This window comes from Hippoglossus hippoglossus, chromosome 11 (assembly GCF_009819705.1).
Source record: "Hippoglossus hippoglossus isolate fHipHip1 chromosome 11, fHipHip1.pri, whole genome shotgun sequence".
Classification (NCBI taxonomy): domain Eukaryota; kingdom Metazoa; phylum Chordata; class Actinopteri; order Pleuronectiformes; family Pleuronectidae; genus Hippoglossus; species Hippoglossus hippoglossus.
The window spans coordinates 10,376,485-10,396,926 of NC_047161.1; the positions used below are offsets into that span (position 1 = coordinate 10,376,485).

Below are 20,442 nucleotides of genomic sequence, written 5' to 3' on the forward strand. Positions count from 1 at the left end.
TTGTGCTATTTGGTGCAGATGCAAAGAAAAACCCGGATCTAGTGAAATGTGGTTTCATAAGGGGAACGTCTTAAATAACCATCTATTTGTGTGATTATGGCATTAAACCCAACAAGAGATAGGAGCCTTTGAGTGAAAACACATCTCAGTAACGGAAACCAAAACCCACTCCTCTAAAATAACTTAGGAAATCTACATTTGATGACATGATCATTTGGTTATACATTATTGTCAACATAAATATAAACCTCAGAGGAAAACAAAATCAGCATAAAATCTAATCATCCAAATAATCTCAGAAGGTTCTTTATTGAGCTGGTTGAGCAGGACATTTAACAATTCATGACAGGCTTCAGCTTTTTTTAACCAGAAGTAGAACAAATTAACTGGAGCACAAACTCAAAGTGAGTCATCACACATTTGATGGATTTTAAAGTCAATTCTTCCGAGTTATTCAGGCTCAGTTTAAACATTCATGAAGTCACACTGGTATAATGATCCAGCAGGGAAAACAATGTGGGTGTTCGTTCAATGTATTTAGTGACACCCGATTACAGTTTCTCTCTCTTTTTATCACTTTGCTGCTTTGGCTCAGAACTCAAAGGAATGAAAACACTGACATGTCTCTCACCTTCACTTGGTTAGGATGCATGAGAAACCTAAAAATACAGCAAATAAATTATATATAAAGTGTAGTTTTACACTGTATCTTCGATCCTGTCTGCATAGCTGAAATCATGTTTATAATACTCATAGAAGAATAACAAAGGTTTTCAATACAAATATCTTTCTAAATAAAAAAAATTATACAAATCTTCCCCATAACGCTTTTTAAAAACACGCCAAAGAAAATATGTAAAAAAAAATAACATCGAATAATACTGAAACAGTAAAAAAGTAAAAAGTCTGATTTCTAAACTCAGAGGCAAACATCCTTCTTATCGTATTTTATATGTGAGCATAATACGACAGCACAATTAGAAGCCATGTTGGACCATCAGAGTTGTTCTAGCGCCACCCCTGGAAATCATCAACCCTCCGCCGCCCAGTGTCCCTGAAATTGAAATCAGAGTTGGTTCCATAATACAGAGATGGCACGGGTGGGATGAAAGCATTTGACCAGGACATGTCCCCACCTCCGCTGCTGCTGCTGTCTGGATAGGGAAAGTAGCAGTCAGGTTTGGTTGTCTGTCCATAACCGTAGCTGGGGTCAGACATCGCCCCGTGGCCTGTTTGGACACTGTGATACGCCAGAGGATGCGTCATATAACTTTGTGGAGTTATCTGGACATTGCCAGCGGTGAACTGAGGACACGCGTTGATCCGAGCAGCGTCTGAACGAGGAGCCACCCCACCACTACGCCCCGCAGCGGCCGTCATGAGAGTCGTGTGATCTGGTGCCATGTGAGGATTTTGGAGCGGTTGTTGGTAATACCACTGTTCAGCGTAACCCATCTCAGGTGTGCAGGGAATGTAAGTGTGGGGCACGGCAGGCGACAGCTCCTCAGTGTGTTTGTGTCGGTATTCTGTTGCCATCTCTTCATCAAAGTTCCCTCTTGATCTCTCTTGAGAACCATGGTGTCTGTTGTGATTCCTCTCCCAATAACCCTTGTGGTCTTCTCTCTCAGTTGTGTCTTTGGACTGGCTGAAGTGTTCATTATCATTGGAATCACCATCCGCCATTTGATACAGAGTGACTGTGCAGTTTTTCTCTCCTGCCATGTATTGACCGGCCTCTGCATCTCCACTGTAGAGGTGTTCAGCATGGTCAACGGCAAACGATCCAGCGTCGCCATCATCAGTGTCGGACTTGGGTGATGGGAAGAGGTCTGAGGCCGGTGGTGGTGAACAGGACACCGACAGGATGTCCTTGCTGAAAGACGTCCTCTGCAGCACCACTGGACCTTTGGTAAGAGGCAGGCTTACCGTAAATAAAGTATCTGCCACTTTCCCCTTCTTCCTCTTCGCCGTCGTCCTTTTCCCCCAATTTGACAGAAGGGCAGAACGTTTCTCCGTCATGCCTTCAACCGAGGTCTTGTTCACACTATGCCCTGAGCAAAGAGCGTCAAGTGGACACACAAGTTGAAAAGCAAAAGGAAATAATAAGAATATCTCATTACAGAAAGAAAGAAAGAGGTTTGGCCCCAGTCCGTACAGTATCTTTCAAAGAAACACACCTCTGACAGTTAATTTGTTTTTTTGGGTGCTTGTATCCCATCCTTTACACAGCATCCTCATACCTGAAAGTGAAAGAAATGCAATACATGGAGCATACAAAAAAAACACAACCGTCAAGTCTTTGCATTGAAAAACACACAAGACCAACGTTCGTGTTCAAAATGTGCTTCAAACACTGATGAGGCTGAAAGAGAATAAAGAAGATGATAAAAAAAAAGGGGTGAAACAGAAGTTCCACTTTTTCTGGGCAACAGAGGCTTTCACCATGGATTAATCGTCATGGGAATAGTGTTTCAAACATATAAAAATGGACGCATCTCAACCAAAAGTTTCAATCATATGTAGCGTGACTGTTTATACTGTACGGTTTTGTACTGTTTATTTTCATTAACAGTACAAAACCGTAAATTTTAATGACAGTCAAAAACGTTTTACGGTAACATAATGGTAACCCTGCTTAAGTTCATCAAATGTTTTTGAGAACACAGTCCAAAGCCTGATTATGACGGGGGATTATGACCTATATTGCAGGCCAGCCACCAGGGGGCATTGGATGATTTTGCTTTTGGGGAACTGTTATGTCGACCATCTTTATGTTTTCAAACAAAAGCGCTTGGGAGGTTTCTCTTGATGAAACCATAGATGAATACTGTGAAGGGACAGAGTGTAGAGTACAGGTCATACTTACACCTCGAGTCACTCCTCAAGAGCTCAGACCTGTTTATGGCCACACAAACAAAAGCAAACACACAAATCTGTACTTACACCAGTGGTAACTTCTGCCAGTCAGTTGGATACAGAGTGAATCTGGTGCGTTTATCACCTGGGAACATAAGATGTTTAAACACTGATGCAAGAATACGAGTACAGGAGCAGTCAAGACCTTGCTGGTGAAGGACATGAGTCGTCTTACACCTAGAATAACCAGAGCAAGGTAAACTGTGCAGAGTAGTCAACGCGATACCTTCAGCTCTCCTCTGCCTTCCTCTCGCTCCACTTTTTTGGCCAGTGATTGGAGGAAGTTGTCATTAATATCTGCAGTCGATGCTTCCACCTGCTCAGGATAAGTTTCCGTCTAAAAAAAAAAACGTACTCCTGGAATGTTCATTACTGCCCGGCAACACATAATGTGTTTCTTTCAATTTCAGGTATTGATACAACAAACTGACCAAGTAGTTGATGAGATGGGAAGAGTCGGTCAGGTGATCAATGAGGTCCCTTTTGTTGGATCGGATGCGGCAGCAGTGGCATAAGAAAAGGAAGGTGCAGCCAGTGTCACTCCTGCACTCGACCACGCGGCACAGACCTGTTGTGAGCATATACAAGCAGCTTTTTTTTTAAAATTAGTCACAAAATCTACAATGAAATACTAATGTCCAGCACTTATTACTAGCAATGGTGAAAGAACCCATAATATTTTTCATGTCGACATCAATCAATCAAATCAGAGACCCCATTCAGACCTGGTATCAACATCCTGAGTGAACTGATCACAAGTGGACAGCTTTAAATATGCGTGTTCACACTTGGTATTAAAAGGTTTCCTGAATGTGTCTCCTATGATCACTTGAGATGGGATCTCACTTCCCCACTCACATATGCAAATGTGCATGTACATGATGTTGTTTTTACCCAGTGTGAGTTTACAGATATGTCCGATGTCACTGTGTGTGTGTGTGTGTGTGTGTGTGTGTGTGTGTGTGTGTGTGTGTGTGTGTGTGTGTGTGTGTGTGTGTGTGTGTGTGTGTGTGTGTGCGGATGTGTGGCAAGGACACATTTGCATTCCCACAGTGATAAGAATGTGGCCACTTGTGTCAAGGACCACCTCTGAATGTGGTCTGGGAGATAAGATCTCAGGACACATTTGAGTGCGTTGACACGCGTACTTAGCATTGTCCCCTTGTGATTGGCTCCCTCAGGACAGATGTTAAGACCAGGTCGGATCCGGGCCTTACACCACATCCTCAATGTGTTCTCACAGCTGCTGTTATCTATCTGTGCTCACCAATAAGAGGCTTGGTTCCTCTGTAGCCATGAAGAAAGCTGCTGCTGTTCTCTGAGAACCCAGATGGTTCAGTGTGGTTTGAGTGTGACGTTGAGATGTTTGTTAACCAGCCCTCTGACTCAATAGTAGGAGCTGCAGTTGAATGCATCAGATAAGGATTGTTGGTCTGTGTTGACATCTTATGCGAGATCACATCAGCATCGAGGGATCTCTCGCTCCTGCGCAGTTCGTGGCGACCGAGCAACACAATCCTCTGCGATTGGACGGAATGTTGCTCCAGCTGAACAGATGTAGTCTGAGAGTGGCTCTCAGGTCCACCCTGCCATTCTCTTACAGTTTTTATCAGAGTTACTGCTGTAGTGGTTGAGAGAGAAAAAGATCCATATGTATAAAAAAACAACTGATATGTACATATAGAAATAGTTCCAAAAAAACACAAGGGGAAACCGACACAGGAAATAGGAAGACCGAGATCAATCACTGACCATCATTCTCGCTGAGTGTTGCCATCTTCTGGTATAGAACGTCTTCAACCTCTATTAACTTCATGTCAAGGTGCAAAAACATGTGAGAACTCATCCGAAACGCATGTATTTGCAAACAGAAACAAAGATATACGCAGTCAAACATAAACAGAACATACCTGGACATCTCCACTCCCCTCTTTTCCCTCGATTTTCTTGGCGATCTCCATCAGTGGCCAGGCCAGCCTCGACAGGTCAGAGTTCTCCTTCCATTCACACACTAGATGGGGGTGCCAGGATTTCTGTCAAGCAAAACACCACCTGCGAGTAAACTACAACTCAACCCAGCAAGCAAACGTGCCATTACGACTTGTTTTGTGCTCGGTGTGCTCGTTGTCATGGAAATTTACTGAATCTAACTGTCCTGTTATGGAAATGTACAGATCCTCCTGTCCTGACATGACTATGCTCAAAGTTCAGTTGGATTGACCTGAAACATCATTGTATAATTCTACTTAATGTTTGCATCTGTCTGATACCAAGAGATGTTCTCTACTTTGGACCTAAACGCATTTGTTTTTCTGCCCAGTGTCTATACACTCAGGAGAGGGGGGGACATTTGACCCATTCTCTGCTGATGTCTTAGCGCTGGACATGTCCTGTCTGGCTGATATCGAAGGATGACGTGGAGCCCCTCGATCTGTGCATAAAAGCCAGCACATCATATGAGCCATTTTGTCAGATTCTTGAAGCCTGCAGTGGCTTTGAGAATTCTGTCCCTATTTGGCCAAATAGTTCCATTGTAACTCTGTTTGTGTTCAAATACATTCTCTGTAAATTGTTTCTCGACCATTAATTAAATACTTTGATATCATTGAATTGATCTCTCAGTCTGATGGTTTATTTCCTCACCAGGGAATTAAATACAAATTCCCACCACACTCGTCTCCTCTGCTTCAACCTTGATGAGGCCCTCAGCCTGTTTCTTATCTCCTGGGATTTCACACTTCACCTCTGCATAAAAGAAAACGCCTGCAAATGTTTCCTTGTCTTTCCCTCTTCGGGATGCTCACATGCTGTAAGACTGTCTTACCTTCTTTGACAAAGAATGAAGTGCACAGAAAAGACTATAATTCTCACATCTCTTTATGTCAGAAGCCTCGCCTACCTTAAGCAGTGTGGACGCCAGGCAAATCCATAGGAGGGTGGATGCATTTTCAAACAACAACGTAGCAGTGTGGATGCATCCTTGTTCTACGGTCCTACTTACAATGTAGTTGTATCTGTGGAGACTTCCCATGATGTGGTTCCGCATGTCGGCTTTACTCAGCCGACACACACACACCTCGCACAGGTACGAGGCTTCTCTGCAGCGCGCCCCCACCTTCACACACTCTATAATGCTGCCCAGGCCTGACGGGATGAAAGTACAAATTATTTCAATAAGCACAGACAACCCAAAACAAAACAGGTGTTTGTTGCTACGTACCAATAATGGGTTGTAGTCTCTTCTTGTTGTTCAGATACACCTTCAGAGAATCAAAGAGCTCGCTTGTGCTCGATAATCCTACTAACAGAGAATGCATCAGAAAAAAAACAGTGACATGCTTCTACGCGTGGTAGCCCACGTGCACACAGTGACAGACTTAACTTGCTGTGCCTCACCCGGCTGCATGTTGCAGTTGTAGAATCACCACCTGCAGAAAAAAAGCTTAATAAATAATTGTAATTCAAATTCAGAGCACTGTTTCTAAAGGAAAGCTCATGCGTCCTGTAACTAGCTGCATGGTGAAGAGGTGGACTTTGATCTCTCTTAAATGTACAGATTATATAGCAGTGCAGATTCTTATCTTATCAGACATTTCCTCGGTTTTACCCTTACTCAAGCATTCCTGTAACTGCACCTACTGAGCACATTCAGGTCGAACAGTTAGATAATGGAAATTTCCATTACACAAAGGATATTCAACATCTTGTCCAATATTCTCAAGAAATGCACCTTATTTATTAAATCTCTCTTTCTGTCACATTTTAAGTGGACTTCCACTGCACTGTGGGTTTTTTTCTTTCTTAGTTGCATATTTTTACCATGTATTTTATTGCATTTTGATATGTCTGGCTGCTTTGACAAATTTAATTTCCCTCCACGATCAATAAAGTAATCTATTTATCTATGTATCTATCTATAACCTATATTCACATTGTTTTGTAATGATGTGTGTGTGGAAGATTGACCAGTTGTTTATCTAAAAGGGAAACTTTAGGGTGATGATTATTGCTTAGAGATTTGAACTTTATTGCCTCTTTGAAGCCTCAACTTTATCTCCTTGTATATGGTTGGGATCTCACACCCCGGGTCTCACTCCAGGGATCGTCCACAGAGACGTGAAGGCAGGATGTCTCCCCCACTGATAAGACATCAGGAGGGTAATAAATACCTTTGCATACCCTATGAAGGGGGGCCTGAGGGTTAAAAGAACACAGACCTCACCTCTTATCTGTGCTCATATGTATTGTCATTCAGAGTGATGTGTACTGAGTCTGTCTCCAGATGCTGAATATCTAGTACTGACTTTTTATTGCCCCATTAAAAAACCCCCGGTATAAATGAGAGGGTACTGAGAGCAAAGTTTTCAACTTTAAATGTTGCATGCCCCCTTTAAGAGTGTCAGCTGACTTTTAAAAGGCATTTCCAATCAATAAAGTTTGTATATTTTGCTAAATTTGTGTTACTCCTGTGGCTCGATATTAAACTATAACCACCAACAGGGGGCGCTGCAGCACCATCAGATCGTTCACACACAAGTCAATAGGTGTCCCTACAGTGAGCTTGTTCAAAATGATTATTATTATTAGATTAAAAACACCAGATGAAGTTGTGATGACTGTGGATTCATTGTAATAATTATCCTTGTTTGTAAGTTAAACAGAAAACAAACAACAAACATAAACAAACCATTTGATTCTAACAACTATTAATGCAACTTTACTCGGGAACTAACGGAAGAATTATTTCCCTACTGGGTAATTTTTACATGAACCTCAAATCAACAACTCAGAAAGTCGGAACTTGTAAACTTCACAAAAACACAAAAAACACTTTTTTTTTACGATTAATGTCCACATGTTTCCCACACACCTGATTCTTTCTACTCGCTTTCACACACAAATACAAAACACGTTGTTTACTGCGTCCGTGAACACATCAACTTCTCAACTAACTAAGGTTCCGGGGAGCACGTGAATGCACCGATAAGGTTGTTGTTTGTTGTTGTTTTTCACCACAAATAACTTCGACATGTTCGCATCAATCCATCGAATATAAGAAAAAGGAGTAATTCTCAAGTTACACGAGCAACAACTTTCAAGACGTTGACTTCCTGCTTACCGATAAAAAACAGCGTCTGTGATTGATCCCGATGTAGAGTTCCGTCTAGTGACTTTACTGTGAGTCAGGCTGCACTGATCCCTGGTCAGTTCCATATGACTGGGGCGGAAAGTAGTGGAAATGGTTTAGACTATTTACACCCAGAGGCAGAATCTCAGTGCGAAGGGAATCTGGTTTATTACAGCCTCCGTATTTATAACCCTAGACAAACACATCTAGTTACTGCTGACGTGTGTGCGTGTGCGTGCATGTTTGTCATATTGTGTGTTTCCTGGAAGTCGTGTGTATATTTAGAACATGTTCTTTTGGCTAGAACTGGATTAAGGTCTGGCTAGATAAGGTTTGGCTAGATATTAAAGCCAAGTCAACAAGTAACACAACATCGTTCATTCAGAGATCAAACTGGTCCCTAGACCCCAAACTACCTGTCAGCAAATCATTCCACAACACTAACAACAACAAACTTTCACTCAACAATTCAGATCTTTCAACTATCTTGAACTTTTCTCACACCAAGCGTGAAAATATATAATGTATACATTCGAAACTTCAACATTACATTGATATAAGGTGCATAACTGAAAGTAGGTTATACGCAAATACAAGCTTCATCCTAAAGTTAACTCAAAGTGCAGTTTGAAATGTTTTAGACTGAGAACATGTCGTCTGAATAACATAGAACCAATTTGCATTGCTACAAAGTTGCATATGTGGTAATTGCTTACATTTTAAACTAAATCATGATACATGCGACTACACAAAATATATCCTCAATGCAATCAAAGTTTAAATGTGCTCATTGTGCATATATGATTCACCCAATCAGAAACATTTTAAATCATAGGCACCAGGAGGTCCCAGTCGAGGCACAAGATGTCATTCTAGAAAGTAATTCTCAAGTTACACGACCAATAACTTTCTTCCCCTTTTTTCTGCGGACATTTGGTAAAAAGTTAAAGACGTTGACTTCCTGCTTACCGATGAAGAACAGCGTCCGCGATTAATCCCGATGTAGAGTTCCGTCCAGTGACTTTACTGTGAGTCGGGCTGCGCTGTTCACTGTTAAATATTCAATATTCAATACTCACTGTTCACCATTCAGTTCCATGTGACTGGAGCTGGAAGTTGCGATTGCGCACTGCAGCGCCTCAGTTTCTGCTTCGACCAATCGAATCAACAGCTTGTTGTGTGTGTGTGTGTGTGTGTGTGTGTGCGTGTGTGTGCGTGTGTGTGCGCTTAGACCTTACAGAGTGAGGTCATTTTGCCCAAACCTGGCTGTAGTTCAAAGCTTTGTGAAGTTCCATCACCACTGACGAGTTGCAGAGTTCATTAACCAAACAAAGCATAGAGTTAAAGCTGTAGTTAGGGGCTGGGGAATGAATTATGCCAACGAGTGTCCTGACTAAGATAGAAGTACAAGTGTGTGTGTGTGTGTGAGGAATTCACATCTTCAATGGACTGTGTGAAGGTTAAGATTTTTTTCCTTTCACTCAAGCATGATCTTATTTTGATTCCAAAGGTCAGGGTCACAGTGGCCTCACAAAGTAGATTTATGTATTTCTTGATATCTTAAGATCAGCTTGAGGGAATGTCTTCAAATTTGGCACAAACTCTGACTTGGACTCAAAGATGAAGTGATTGGATTTGGGCTGACTAGCAGTATCCAATGATTGGACGGAGCCAACTGTTGAAGAATATCCTCATGAAGAATACACTTCCTGTAATTGCTCACTTAGGTTGTACGTGAGGGACTTTCTTATCGTCGAGCCAATTGTGTGTGTCGCCCTTGTATGTGTTTTTGTCCAGATAAAGTTACAACTGAGGATCTGGTATTTCCCGTAATGCAGCCAAGTTTGATCAAAAAAAGTTATGTAACTAGTCATAGAACACTGTTCATTTTAGAGGTCAAGCTACACACAATAGAAGCAGCAGCAGTCCCACATCATGCATTTATATCATTAATAATGAGCACACAAAACACTATTGTAGACCTTTTTTTTTTTTACAGTTCAAAAGAAGTTCTCTTCTGTAGTCGTAAAGAGAAACCCCCGTTCTCCTGGATAGACTTTTAGCCAACATTTGGAACCCCTCAGCCTCAATGCATCGGGCCTATAGAATACCTTTATAGTGGAAAAACACACTAACACATTCCAAAGAATACTTGAACATACAGTAATATAACTACAATTAATAATATGACACCAGTCGTAAGCTTATGATAGATACATTATTTCCTCCATATTCTATTCTCTCTCTCTCTTTATACATATATTGTCATGACTCTGAACTGAGCTTCTGGATTTCTGTTGACCTCCTTAGTTTATGGACATTTACCTTGGTTTTGTGTTTGGTTGTTTTCCTTCTGAGTGTAATGGACATGTTAACTGTCTGTGAAACCTTGTATGTATAATGTCTTTTTACTCCATGAACTTTCCTTCTCCTTGTACGAAAAAAACGAATGCAGATGCGGCCATCAGAACTGGCTGTGATCCAGTAGTGATTGCGCTAACGGAAGTATCATTGTTCAAAGTGTTTCCTCTATCTGACGATAGTTGTATGACTAGAATACCATAAATATCTGAAGGAGTGAACTCTTCTTGGTCAGACTCTTGGTCATTTCCCCTATGTATTGATCATGTTGAATCCTGTACAATGTAACCTTTGTTGACTGAATGAATCTTTGCCTGATTGCCTGAACTACGGCATTGTTGCCTTGATGTCATCAGAAGATCCTGACCCTTAGAAACAACCTCAACCAGAGGGAACGAGCCAAAGATATAAAGAGGAAGAACAGCTTCCCATCGGGGTACAAACTACAAACCAACCTTCTTGTGTATTGTCGTGTTCTTTTGTCCCGAGGTATGAGAAGAGCCGGTCTCGGTTTGGTTCAACAAGTATTTATTTAGAAGCAATGAAAAGCTACAACATAGCTATGGGCACTCAACTCACAGCCCCGGCCATCTAATAGCACGGGGTAGTCTAGAGTCGCACCGAACGGACGGCGGGTGCAATATTTATAATGAGGGGGAGTCACCGTGGTTTAGACCTTGGCTATCCCTTGCTGGTGCGCAGGCATGGTCCCCAGCCTATTGGCACTGGAATCTGCGAATGATGAGGAGCCGCTCCCAGGTTCGCCCCTCCTTTGACAGTAGCTGGGAAAATCTTCACATTTCTGACAGTGTTTGGTTTCATGCTTCAGCTGAAGCCTTGTGGGTCTTCAGTATTTTTGCAGATATGGTGTTGTTGTTCATTGGAGTGAGAAACCTTGTGTTCCTGCGTTATCGGCTGTATGTTCTGTGTGCGTAAGCATGCGCATTTTCTAGACAAAACAACGCCTTTCCTATCTGTCCTTCAGAACCTAGTGGCAGCTGCTTGAATTCTTTCTAAGGGTAGGTCACAGTTTCTTAATGAGCACAGTGCATTCATGTATGTGTGATGTTGAAAAAAGCTAATGGAGTTTAGGCTGTAATATAGTAAGTTAGGTATGAGAACAAGTTAAAGTACAGTGTATTGTATGCCACAGATGTACAGTCTTCTCAAAACAGGCCTTATCAGACAGGTGCAAGACTGAACTGCGAGGTGACGCACACACACACACACTAACCAACTTCAAGATTAAAACCAGCCAGCAACGGCTACTAAAAGTCACTATGTGAAGGCCACATATTCAGCCCAAACTGCCCCTGCCCCCACCCCTGTCTAACATACTGCATTTGTTTAGAGTTCAGTTTCATTGCCATCTTCACAGACACACACACACAAAGAAAAACATGTATTATGCATTATGTATATAGGATATTACATTATATCTGTACACCATTAGGAGTAATAGTGTCTGTTGTTAAGATTTTAATAATATAATTAGACACTATAGCCCCGAAAAGGATTGATTTTACACGCACCATGTTTGTACCTTAACAGAAAGAATTGTTTTGTTATGTGTTAGGACTGTAATACATGAATGCACTGTGCTCATTAAGACACTGTGACCTATGCCTTAGAAAGAAATCAAGAAGCTGCCCCAGCTTCTGAAGGCCAGATAGGAAAGGCGTTGTCTTGTCTGATGAATACGCATGCTTACGCACACAGAACATACAGCCGATAAAGCAGAAACACAATGTTTCTCACTCCAATGAACAACAACACCGTATCTGCAAAACTACTGAAGACTCACACAGCTTCAGCCGGATAAAGGCTTGTTTTTAATACACAAAACTTAACACTGTCAGAATGTGAAGATTTGCCCAGCTACTATCAAAGGAGGGACGAACCTGGGAGCAGCTCCTCATCATTGGCGGATTCCAGTGCCTAGAGGCTGGGACCAGCCTGTGCACTAGCCACGGTGACTCCCCCTCGTTATTGACCAATGAAGTTCTACCTACTATTACAAATATTGCACCCGCCGTCCGTTCGGGGCGACTCTTGACTACCCCGTGCTACTGATTAAAGCCGAGGCTGTGCATTGAGTGCCCATAGCTATGCTGTACCTTTTCATTGCTTCTAAATAAATACTTTTTTGAACCAAGACCGACTCTTCTCTCTACCTAAGGATAAAAGAACACGACACTGTCTAATTCCACAGATACTCCCTTATCTCCAAGCAGTTCCCAAGGTCAGGTTATAGATAAAGGGCCAACCAGCAGTAAATTCTAGTGTCTACATTGAATAGGTGATGCAAGTAGAGGGAGATATATGCAGATGTGGTCCGAGACATCATCAGACTTGGGAGGGGACAATTACTCATGTTACTCTGTTGGCGTTTGTATATCGTTCCACCTTCTGGTCTCCATCATGCATCAAGTCCACATGAATCTCTCCTGCATGAGACATCAGCTGCTGCCTGAGTTCTCCTTTCATCAGCCTCCAGAAAAACTTCCATAACACAAACTAGTTCAAAAGTAACGGAGGGAGCAGAGGAAGTGAGGATTGATACTGTCCTCCCCCACAAATACCACGCATGCGGGGGAGGACAGTCTTGAGCAGTAAAACCCTCCCTTCCTCTCCTCCCACCGTTACTTTTGAACGACTTTCAGGCACTGTCCACAAATCTCTCACTAGGCCCGCTGTCTGTGGATTCAGGTGTTCACACGCCCTCAAAGATTCTTACTTTAAGACCACAGGGGACAAGTGAACACAACAAAGTTATTTTGTGTGGTTTTTACAGTCCTGAATGATTGAATCAACGCTCAACCGAGTTTCAAGGCATTTAATACTGGTCGAGAAGCAAACTTACACAGAGTCTATTGAACACAAACAAAGTTACAGTGTTTCTATTTGGCCAAATATCTAAATTCAGAGCGTGTTTACCCCTGAAAGACCGATCGACTGTAAAACCCAGACTTGGAACACAGAGATAACACAGACTTCAGAAATGCTATTGAGGCCCTTGTTGACATAGTGAGGGACAAATTCCCTCTGAGACTGAACTTCTCAACTATCACCAACATGACACAGGAGCCAGAGGAGTCAGGCAGTTCGTTTCTGGCAGACCTGACGACAGCTTTCGTCACAGTGGCCTCATCAAACCTGACCTAATGGGCAGACGGCCTGTGGAGCCTTCTGAAGTCCATCTGAAAGAACATCACCTGAGCAGAATTGGCACAGATGGTGAAGAGATCCTGTGTAACTTGGAAAACCTGCCCACTCGCAGATATCCTGCAGCCTGCTGAACACGCTGAGGATGAGCAGACGTTTCCTGTCTGCTTTCTGTTATGTTTCCTGTTTACCACAATGTATAAAAACCTTCTAACTATTCAAGGTTCCACTCTGAGTGTTGATTCTGACTGTGTAACCCTCTGCAGAGTTTACAATTAAAAACTCAAAGACAACTCCCGTCTGAGAAACGCTTTATTTCACATCTCGAGATAAATTTCCACTATACGCACAACTGTCCATGCCCAACGCATGTGCAGACATGACCCGACGACCTGTCCGAGGCCAACCCGGAAGAGGCAGAAGTCGTGGTAGAGGCTCACAGGGGACAAGTGAGTTGTGTGGTCTTTACAGTCCTTCCAAAAACACTGACTGCAGACTGAGACTATTATATTCTCTCCCGGACGATGCCTTTTAAGCAGATATAGAGATACAAAACTAACCACACTGCACCGCACTATCCATAAACTTCACACAGCAATTTTAGGAAGAAGGAAACAGTTATGAAAAATCTTTTAATAAATCAACAGTTTTCACAACAATTTTATTCAGATGAACAAAATGTGAATATAAAACTATGCCCGAAATCAGCTGAAAATGTAACATTAAAACTGTTAATACTGGAACCATCATCAGCAGTTAAATCCTTTTTCAGAGTTTATAAAATGATCCTTCATATTCAAAATAAGATATAAATTCAGTTTCAAACATTCACAGTATCCTGAACTCACTGCTACAACAGAAAAAACACTTAAAATTCGTATCTATTAAAATGCCAGTGTCGTAGGTTGTTCAAAATGAATGAACACATCTTCACAAATGTTCACAAAGCAGAACCTTAGAAATATACAGCACCGTGCACTTGTGAACATACAGAACATACAAAAGCAAAGGCACTGATTTCCATCTGTTAATACTTAAATAAGAATATAACAACAAATCTAGGTTTTCTCTTCAATTGGTGCAAAATTAAAATGGCCGTAACTTAATAATTTACTGTTGTAAACAAAGCGGGAAAATGTCCAACAGAAAAATGTTGCTACAAAAAACAAACAAACAAAAAGAAATGCCTGCAAGCCTGTGATAATATTATGTTAAGTACCTTTATAGTCACAAGCGAACAGACACTATTCATGAAGATCCTGAGCCGTCATCTGTCCTCAGACCACTTCCCCATGGTCTTACACTCCTAAACTGAAAGAATATTTAACGGCTGCACAGCAGAAATCACTTGTAAGATCCTGGTAACAACAATGCTTTAACAAGTTGTATGATGGGATGTAAGAGAAGCTGTATTGACCATAGAGGGAGCTGCAGCAACTAACAAAAAAAAAGGCAGAAGCAAAGAAAGAGTTTGCAGAAGCCTGGGAGATGTTTTCACTGTTGGCTGGAGGGAGGAGATTGAAAAGCTGGAGGTCTGTTGTAAACCTGGTAAAAGTACCGTGGCATTATGTCGCTGATGCTCTGCCCCGGAACAACTCCGCTGGTGCTGCATGCGGTCAGGTCAGTTAGCCTTTGTGAATGGTTGGCTGGAATAGTGAAAGGAACCGCTCCTAAGTTCACAGCATCATTTGTCACGTTGCCAAAGCCAGCAGACCGGGTGGCACTAGTCAATGAGGAGCGCTGCCACTGCCACTGCTGCTGCTGCATATCCAGGCTCAGCCGTCCTGGGATTGGTGGCGCTGTGAAAACGTATCCAAATGTTTGAAAACGCATCTGAACTGATTCCTGCTCTGGATTAATCTGACCTGGGTAGAGCCCTTCATGTTGGTATAAACCCTGAGGATAAACAGACGGGTTCTCTGGGGTTGTGCAACCAGCGAAATTCACAGAAACAGGATGTCCGTATCCCCCTGGAGCTGCCGGGGTGATACTGGGGTTTGCAGTTTGATCTGTGGACAAACTGTGAGCGTCCTGAATTTCTCTCTTCACCTCAGTGTGGTCATGTTTTTTATAGCCACCGATAGGTCGCTGGTGAGTGTGGTCAGACCTGGCAGTTATGATGGGTTTAATGGGCAGCTGACAAACACTAGTGGTGTCGGTCGTAGTGTGACTTTGTAGCTGTGATACCTGACCCGTGTTAAAGTTGGCAGCCACACAGGTGAGATGAGGCTGGCGTTTGCTCACATTTACAGACATATTCTGAGCATCGGCGCTCTGGTGCTGTAGCTCATCGGGGGGGGCAGTGTTGACAGAGGGTAGCGTGGTGCCGACGGTTGCTGAGGACAAAAGGTTGCCTTTTGGTGAATGCCCCCTTGGAGATAAGCTGTTGACACACGGAACTTTTGGAATGACGTGTTGGTGCTCGGACTTTAAATCCACGCAAGGTGCTGTTGAAAGCATCCCCTCCAAAGATTCAATGGAGCGCGGAATATCTTTTAATGAAGCTTCAAGCCAAGAACACTGTGAATTCCATTGTGATGCCTTTTCCTCCATTTTCACTTCAGCCTGCTCAAACCTTGAAGCCCATTTTCCTTCCACACCCCTTTCAGAAGTGGAGGTTGTGGCGTCGGCATGACCTGGAGCTGACCTACAAGGGGACAGTTTCTTCTCAGATTTCTTCTGCAGCACCAGCTTTATAAGGTCATCAAGCATTGACCATTTCACTGTCCTCTCTTCGTCACATCCAGGTCCCGTTTCTTTCTCCTCTCCAGATACGGGGGTGAAGGTTGCAGCAGGGTTAACAGTGTACTCGAGAGCTGGTTCAGAGCTAGGCTGACGGTGCGGTGCCAATGAGCTGCGTGTGTGTTTGGCTGGCAAAGGATCATCGAGTTGGGGGTCATCTGTGACAAGCGCTTCAATAGGTGGATCAGCTGGACGTTTTCTGGTTGGAAGGCATTTGTCTTTGAGAGACAAACAAAAAAGGAACAAACTTAAATTTAGTACAGATTAGAGAAGGTAAATGATTTTGTGTCCTTGATAAATGTGCGTGTATTGTGTGTAAACAGAAACACACACACACACACGCACACGCACGCTGTTGGGACTCACCACTTTGCTGTGGAGTACTGACTGGTAGAGACAAAACGCCACTTTCCTCTTCTGTCTTGATTCTTGTCACCATGTGAAAAGCTACAAAAAACAATGAACACAGTTGACACTAGTTACTGTTTAGTCACTTACACCAGCAGGTGTGACACAGTCGTGAATGAAACCTACTGCTACCTTCACTGAATGGAGCCGTCCGCACATGTTCAAACAGCTCGGGTCCCAGCAGCACACGCTTTGTGAGAGAAAACAATCAGAGGAGAGAATATTTATTTCCACTTTGTGCATTAAATTATTTTATTTATTGTGGAATCAGTAAAAGAGACAACTTACATCTGTGTTTATAAAATTCCCACAAATCCCTTTTGATAAAGCTTATAGTTAGAGCTGGTTCAGGTCTGTCTTGGTCCTGCTCTTCGTTATGCCGCTAGAGGCCTAGGTTGTCAGGGACACATGGAGCTTCTCCTTCCTCCTCTTCCTCCTCCTCACATTAATGTCTTTTTCTGACTTGACTTCTTCCCTGGAGTCCTTGTGCTTTATCATTGCAGATGTAGGATCATGGCTGTGGTTGTGGATTATGATTACAACTAGATTGCTTAGATATATAATATGTCTACTGACATATAAAACCATTACTGGCAATACTTCTATCATTAAATGGTAAATTATTTATATCAATATAGCGCTTTTCTTCTCTTGATAACCACTCAAAGTACTTTACAGTACAGTTTGTCCTTTACATTGCTGCTCCCTTCATCTGTCAGGCATTTTCTTTTGTATAAATACTTAATACAACACAAAACATTAATACACATCTCCATTTATCACTCTCTTTTCTCATGAATGTTATATTGTTATTTTGTTTGGGCATATGTTTTCCCTGTTAAAAGCATTTTTGTTGTTTTTCCTCACTTTAAGGGCAGAGGATGTCACACCTATGAGACAAATTGGGATTTGGGAAAATTTGATTGATGACTGATCTATTTGAAAATATGTTTTGCTGACAAGTGCGTAACATATTGACCTGATACAATACCCGTGCAGTTACCTTGTAAAAAAAGTCTCTTTTTGAGAGTTCCGTCACGACGTCCTTCAGAATTTTGAATTTTATTTCTTGAGCCAGATCCTTCAACGGCCAGAATTGCAGCATAAAATGCGGATAAGACCTCAACTGAAAGACATGCATATTGAATCATTAAAAATGTGGGAGCAAATGTAAAATACATTTTTTAATTCATTACTGAGACACCACTCACCATGTATTTGACCACGTGATCCGTATTGATCAGGTGTTGAAAGATGTGATGGATGGAGAGCGTCTCCTCGCAGCTCTCGCACAAGAAGAATAAATTCCCAAATATCCCTCGACACTCCCACACATTGTCCAGACCTGAGGAGGACAAGTCTTCTTTAATTATAATGTATGCTTTTGTGAAATGACATGAAATGAGGGGAGTTCAAAAGGATTGTCACACCCACCTATGATTGGTTCAGTGTCCTTCTCACTTGCGCTAACATTTGTGGATGAATAACTGCGGCCCTGATTTCTTTCTGTTGCAACACCAAAACAAAAATCACATATCAGTACATGAAATGACTAAAGCCAACAGATCCACATGGTGTAAATGCATAATACCTACCGACTGAAACGCTTGGGAGCACCCCTGATGCACTGGGCTGCTCGTGCTCTGGTGTCGGTACATGTTCTGCTTTGAGGCTGGGTCTTGATTGGTCCTGCTGCTCCGTGTTCACCGGAGCTGAGGAGAACTGGTCTGGGCTGGGGGACATTACAGGTGACGTCTTCCCTGTGTCCTGCATCTCTGGGTCACTTCTCTCCTGCTGCCGTCTGTTCTCAAGAGTCCCTTGGTGTGTATGAGGGGTTTGGGCACAGGTGCATGCAGATTCTGAGTAAGCGGCACAAGGATCTGCATGACCGGGTTTCTCTTGGACTTGGACGAGTGTACAGGTGTTCTCCTGCTGCGGCTGGTTGTTGGTAAGAAGCTCTGGTTTTTCATCCTGAGGTGTGTCAATCACTGAAAAGAAAAGAAAACATTTGGCCCAGTGTAATTCCAGATCTGAGAGTTTCATTCACAGGTCTATTAGTAACATAAAAAGAATAAAAATACATGCGTTTCTCAAGTCATCACAACTTAAGATCAAGATTAAAGTCCTAACTATGGTGACGATATGTCCAAAGACCACGACATCATCTCAGCAATTTACGTATTAAATCATAAGTTCAAATGCGTTTGCATGATGCTCAGAAATGAAACTTGAATTTACCATCATCTAAGCTTGAAGCCTCACATGAACTGGGGAAGGCAAGTTTTGGTCTCAATGATTCTGGAGCATCATCAGTGAAGGGGGGCGGGGCCTGATTCAGCATCATATTCAGTCTTTCTATAGCTGAGAAGAAAGAGACAGAGGATTAAGACCAAAACAGTAACCAACAATAACCTTATCAATAAAACTGTTCACTTCCATGAAAACAAATACAATTCTTCACTGTCGATAATTCTCCTGCAAAGTTGAACTTGTAGTGGAAAAACAACTAAGTATAGTTTAAAATAACTAAGTGTGGTTGAAACCTATTTTGTAGTTGTAGAGTAACTTTTTGCAGACCTGTCCAAGACTTTTATGACCTGAACTGTTTATGACCTTTCTATATACCTGTATTACCTTTCTATTACTTATTGACTGTCCAAGAACCTAATGGAAACGTATGCAGATCATTTATTCCTGTGTTTTAATTCCTGTCTCAAACTGCGCCCACAGAACCAGTCTGAACTGGCTCAGACAAACAGCCTTAGTTCTCCTATATAAGATCCTTGCATTTGACTGTTCTCCATCTTCACTCTGAGATCCCTGTGACTCTCTGTGTTGATCCTTTCTGCAAAAAGCCTCTATTAAAATACACGTGGATAAATTTGGTGTTCCAGCCTCTTGTATTTCCAGATTTCCATCACAAACTTTTTCTATTTTACCAAATTATATCAAAGAAGACGTATGTTTTTCAGTTTTTCCTCTGGCGTGTTATTTCGTTTTTTATGCATGTATAGAGAATATCTTTACCTGTTTTGGCATCCAGGCGATCACGCAGCTCATTATAGACATCATCCGTCACTTCAATTGTCTAACAGAAACAATGACAAAATCACCCACTCGTGTTAACTAAAAGTCAAACCAAGCTACCATAAATAATGTACATGTCTGTGCCATTTACAGATGGACAATTTGATGCATGTTTATCTGTTTCATCAGTCTAAAGGTCTTTCTCCATATTATCTGGATACTTTATCATCTCTTAGCAGTTTTAACAAAAGTTAATACCTCGTACTAATGTACAATAATTATTACAATATACTACATCTTAAAAATGTCAACACTGGCACTTAATGATTTGACCAGTACATTGTGTATAAAAGTTCCTTTGTTTTTATTAGAATATTTATTCGTGGCATATTTTAAGTGGTCTTAACCTACTTTGATGATGTGATACAGTATGTACAAAGATTAACAAACACAATAACTGTATATTTTGAATCATATTGACTGTATGATGAGAATTGTGCAGGTCACCTGGCCCCTCCGGTTTCCACATTTCCTCTCCAGCTCAGCCAAGTTTGCAACAACCATGGCCCAGTTATTCGGCGACTCCAACATATCGGAAAGGAACCCGCTGTACTTCTTTTTCTAGGTAATTCAAAGCACACAGTTGAAATCAGGTATACTGCCCTGCCTTACGAGATTCTCAAACCAAGTTCACA

General features: G+C 42.0%; 2 protein-coding genes across 4 annotated transcripts in view; both read right to left on the reverse strand.

The window, feature by feature from the left end:
- Positions 1-290: 290 nt before the first annotated feature.
- On the reverse strand, positions 291-9,202 carry LOC117770586. 3 transcript variants are annotated; one of them, XM_034600180.1, is made up of 13 exons: positions 9,014-9,157; positions 8,036-8,116; positions 6,313-6,344; positions 6,137-6,217; positions 5,918-6,060; positions 4,827-4,949; positions 4,669-4,726; positions 4,184-4,537; positions 3,348-3,484; positions 3,143-3,253; positions 2,944-3,001; positions 2,178-2,240; positions 291-2,051 (listed from the first exon to the last, which is right to left on the reverse strand). In XM_034600180.1, the coding sequence occupies exons 3-13, from the start codon at positions 6,320-6,322 to the stop codon at positions 1,009-1,011; spliced, it is 2,181 nt and encodes a 726-aa protein (XP_034456071.1). In that variant the 5' UTR covers positions 6,323-6,344; positions 8,036-8,116; positions 9,014-9,157; the 3' UTR covers positions 291-1,008. The 3 variants fall into 3 exon arrangements, with proteins under 3 accessions (XP_034456071.1, XP_034456069.1, XP_034456072.1); XM_034600178.1 differs by having other exon boundaries at positions 8,036-8,134; positions 9,014-9,032; XM_034600181.1 differs by lacking the exon at positions 8,036-8,116 and having other exon boundaries at positions 9,014-9,202.
- A 5,759-nt stretch (positions 9,203-14,961) lies between these two features.
- Positions 14,962-20,442, reverse strand: part of LOC117770272 — a 30,476-nt gene continuing 24,995 nt past the window's right edge. Inside the window, exons 39-48 of the mRNA XM_034599508.1 lie at positions 20,255-20,368; positions 19,748-19,808; positions 18,959-19,081; positions 18,316-18,708; positions 18,155-18,226; positions 17,932-18,065; positions 17,724-17,846; positions 16,853-16,910; positions 16,679-16,759; positions 14,962-16,530 (exon numbers count right to left, since the gene is read on the reverse strand). Coding sequence (XP_034455399.1) covers positions 15,065-16,530; positions 16,679-16,759; positions 16,853-16,910; positions 17,724-17,846; positions 17,932-18,065; positions 18,155-18,226; positions 18,316-18,708; positions 18,959-19,081; positions 19,748-19,808; positions 20,255-20,368 — 2,625 coding nt within the window. The 3' untranslated portion in view covers positions 14,962-15,064. The remainder of the gene's footprint in view (positions 16,531-16,678; positions 16,760-16,852; positions 16,911-17,723; positions 17,847-17,931; positions 18,066-18,154; positions 18,227-18,315; positions 18,709-18,958; positions 19,082-19,747; positions 19,809-20,254; positions 20,369-20,442) is intronic.

Coding starts and splice junctions, on each gene's coding strand:
- LOC117770586 (XM_034600181.1), bottom strand. Junction 3,485..4,183: donor AGGAACCAAGCCTCTTATTG/GTGAGCACAGAT, acceptor TGCTCACAACAG/GTCTGTGCCGCGTGGTCGAG. Junction 2,052..2,177: donor AAACAAATTAACTGTCAGAG/GTGTGTTTCTTT, acceptor CTCTTTGCTCAG/GGCATAGTGTGAACAAGACC.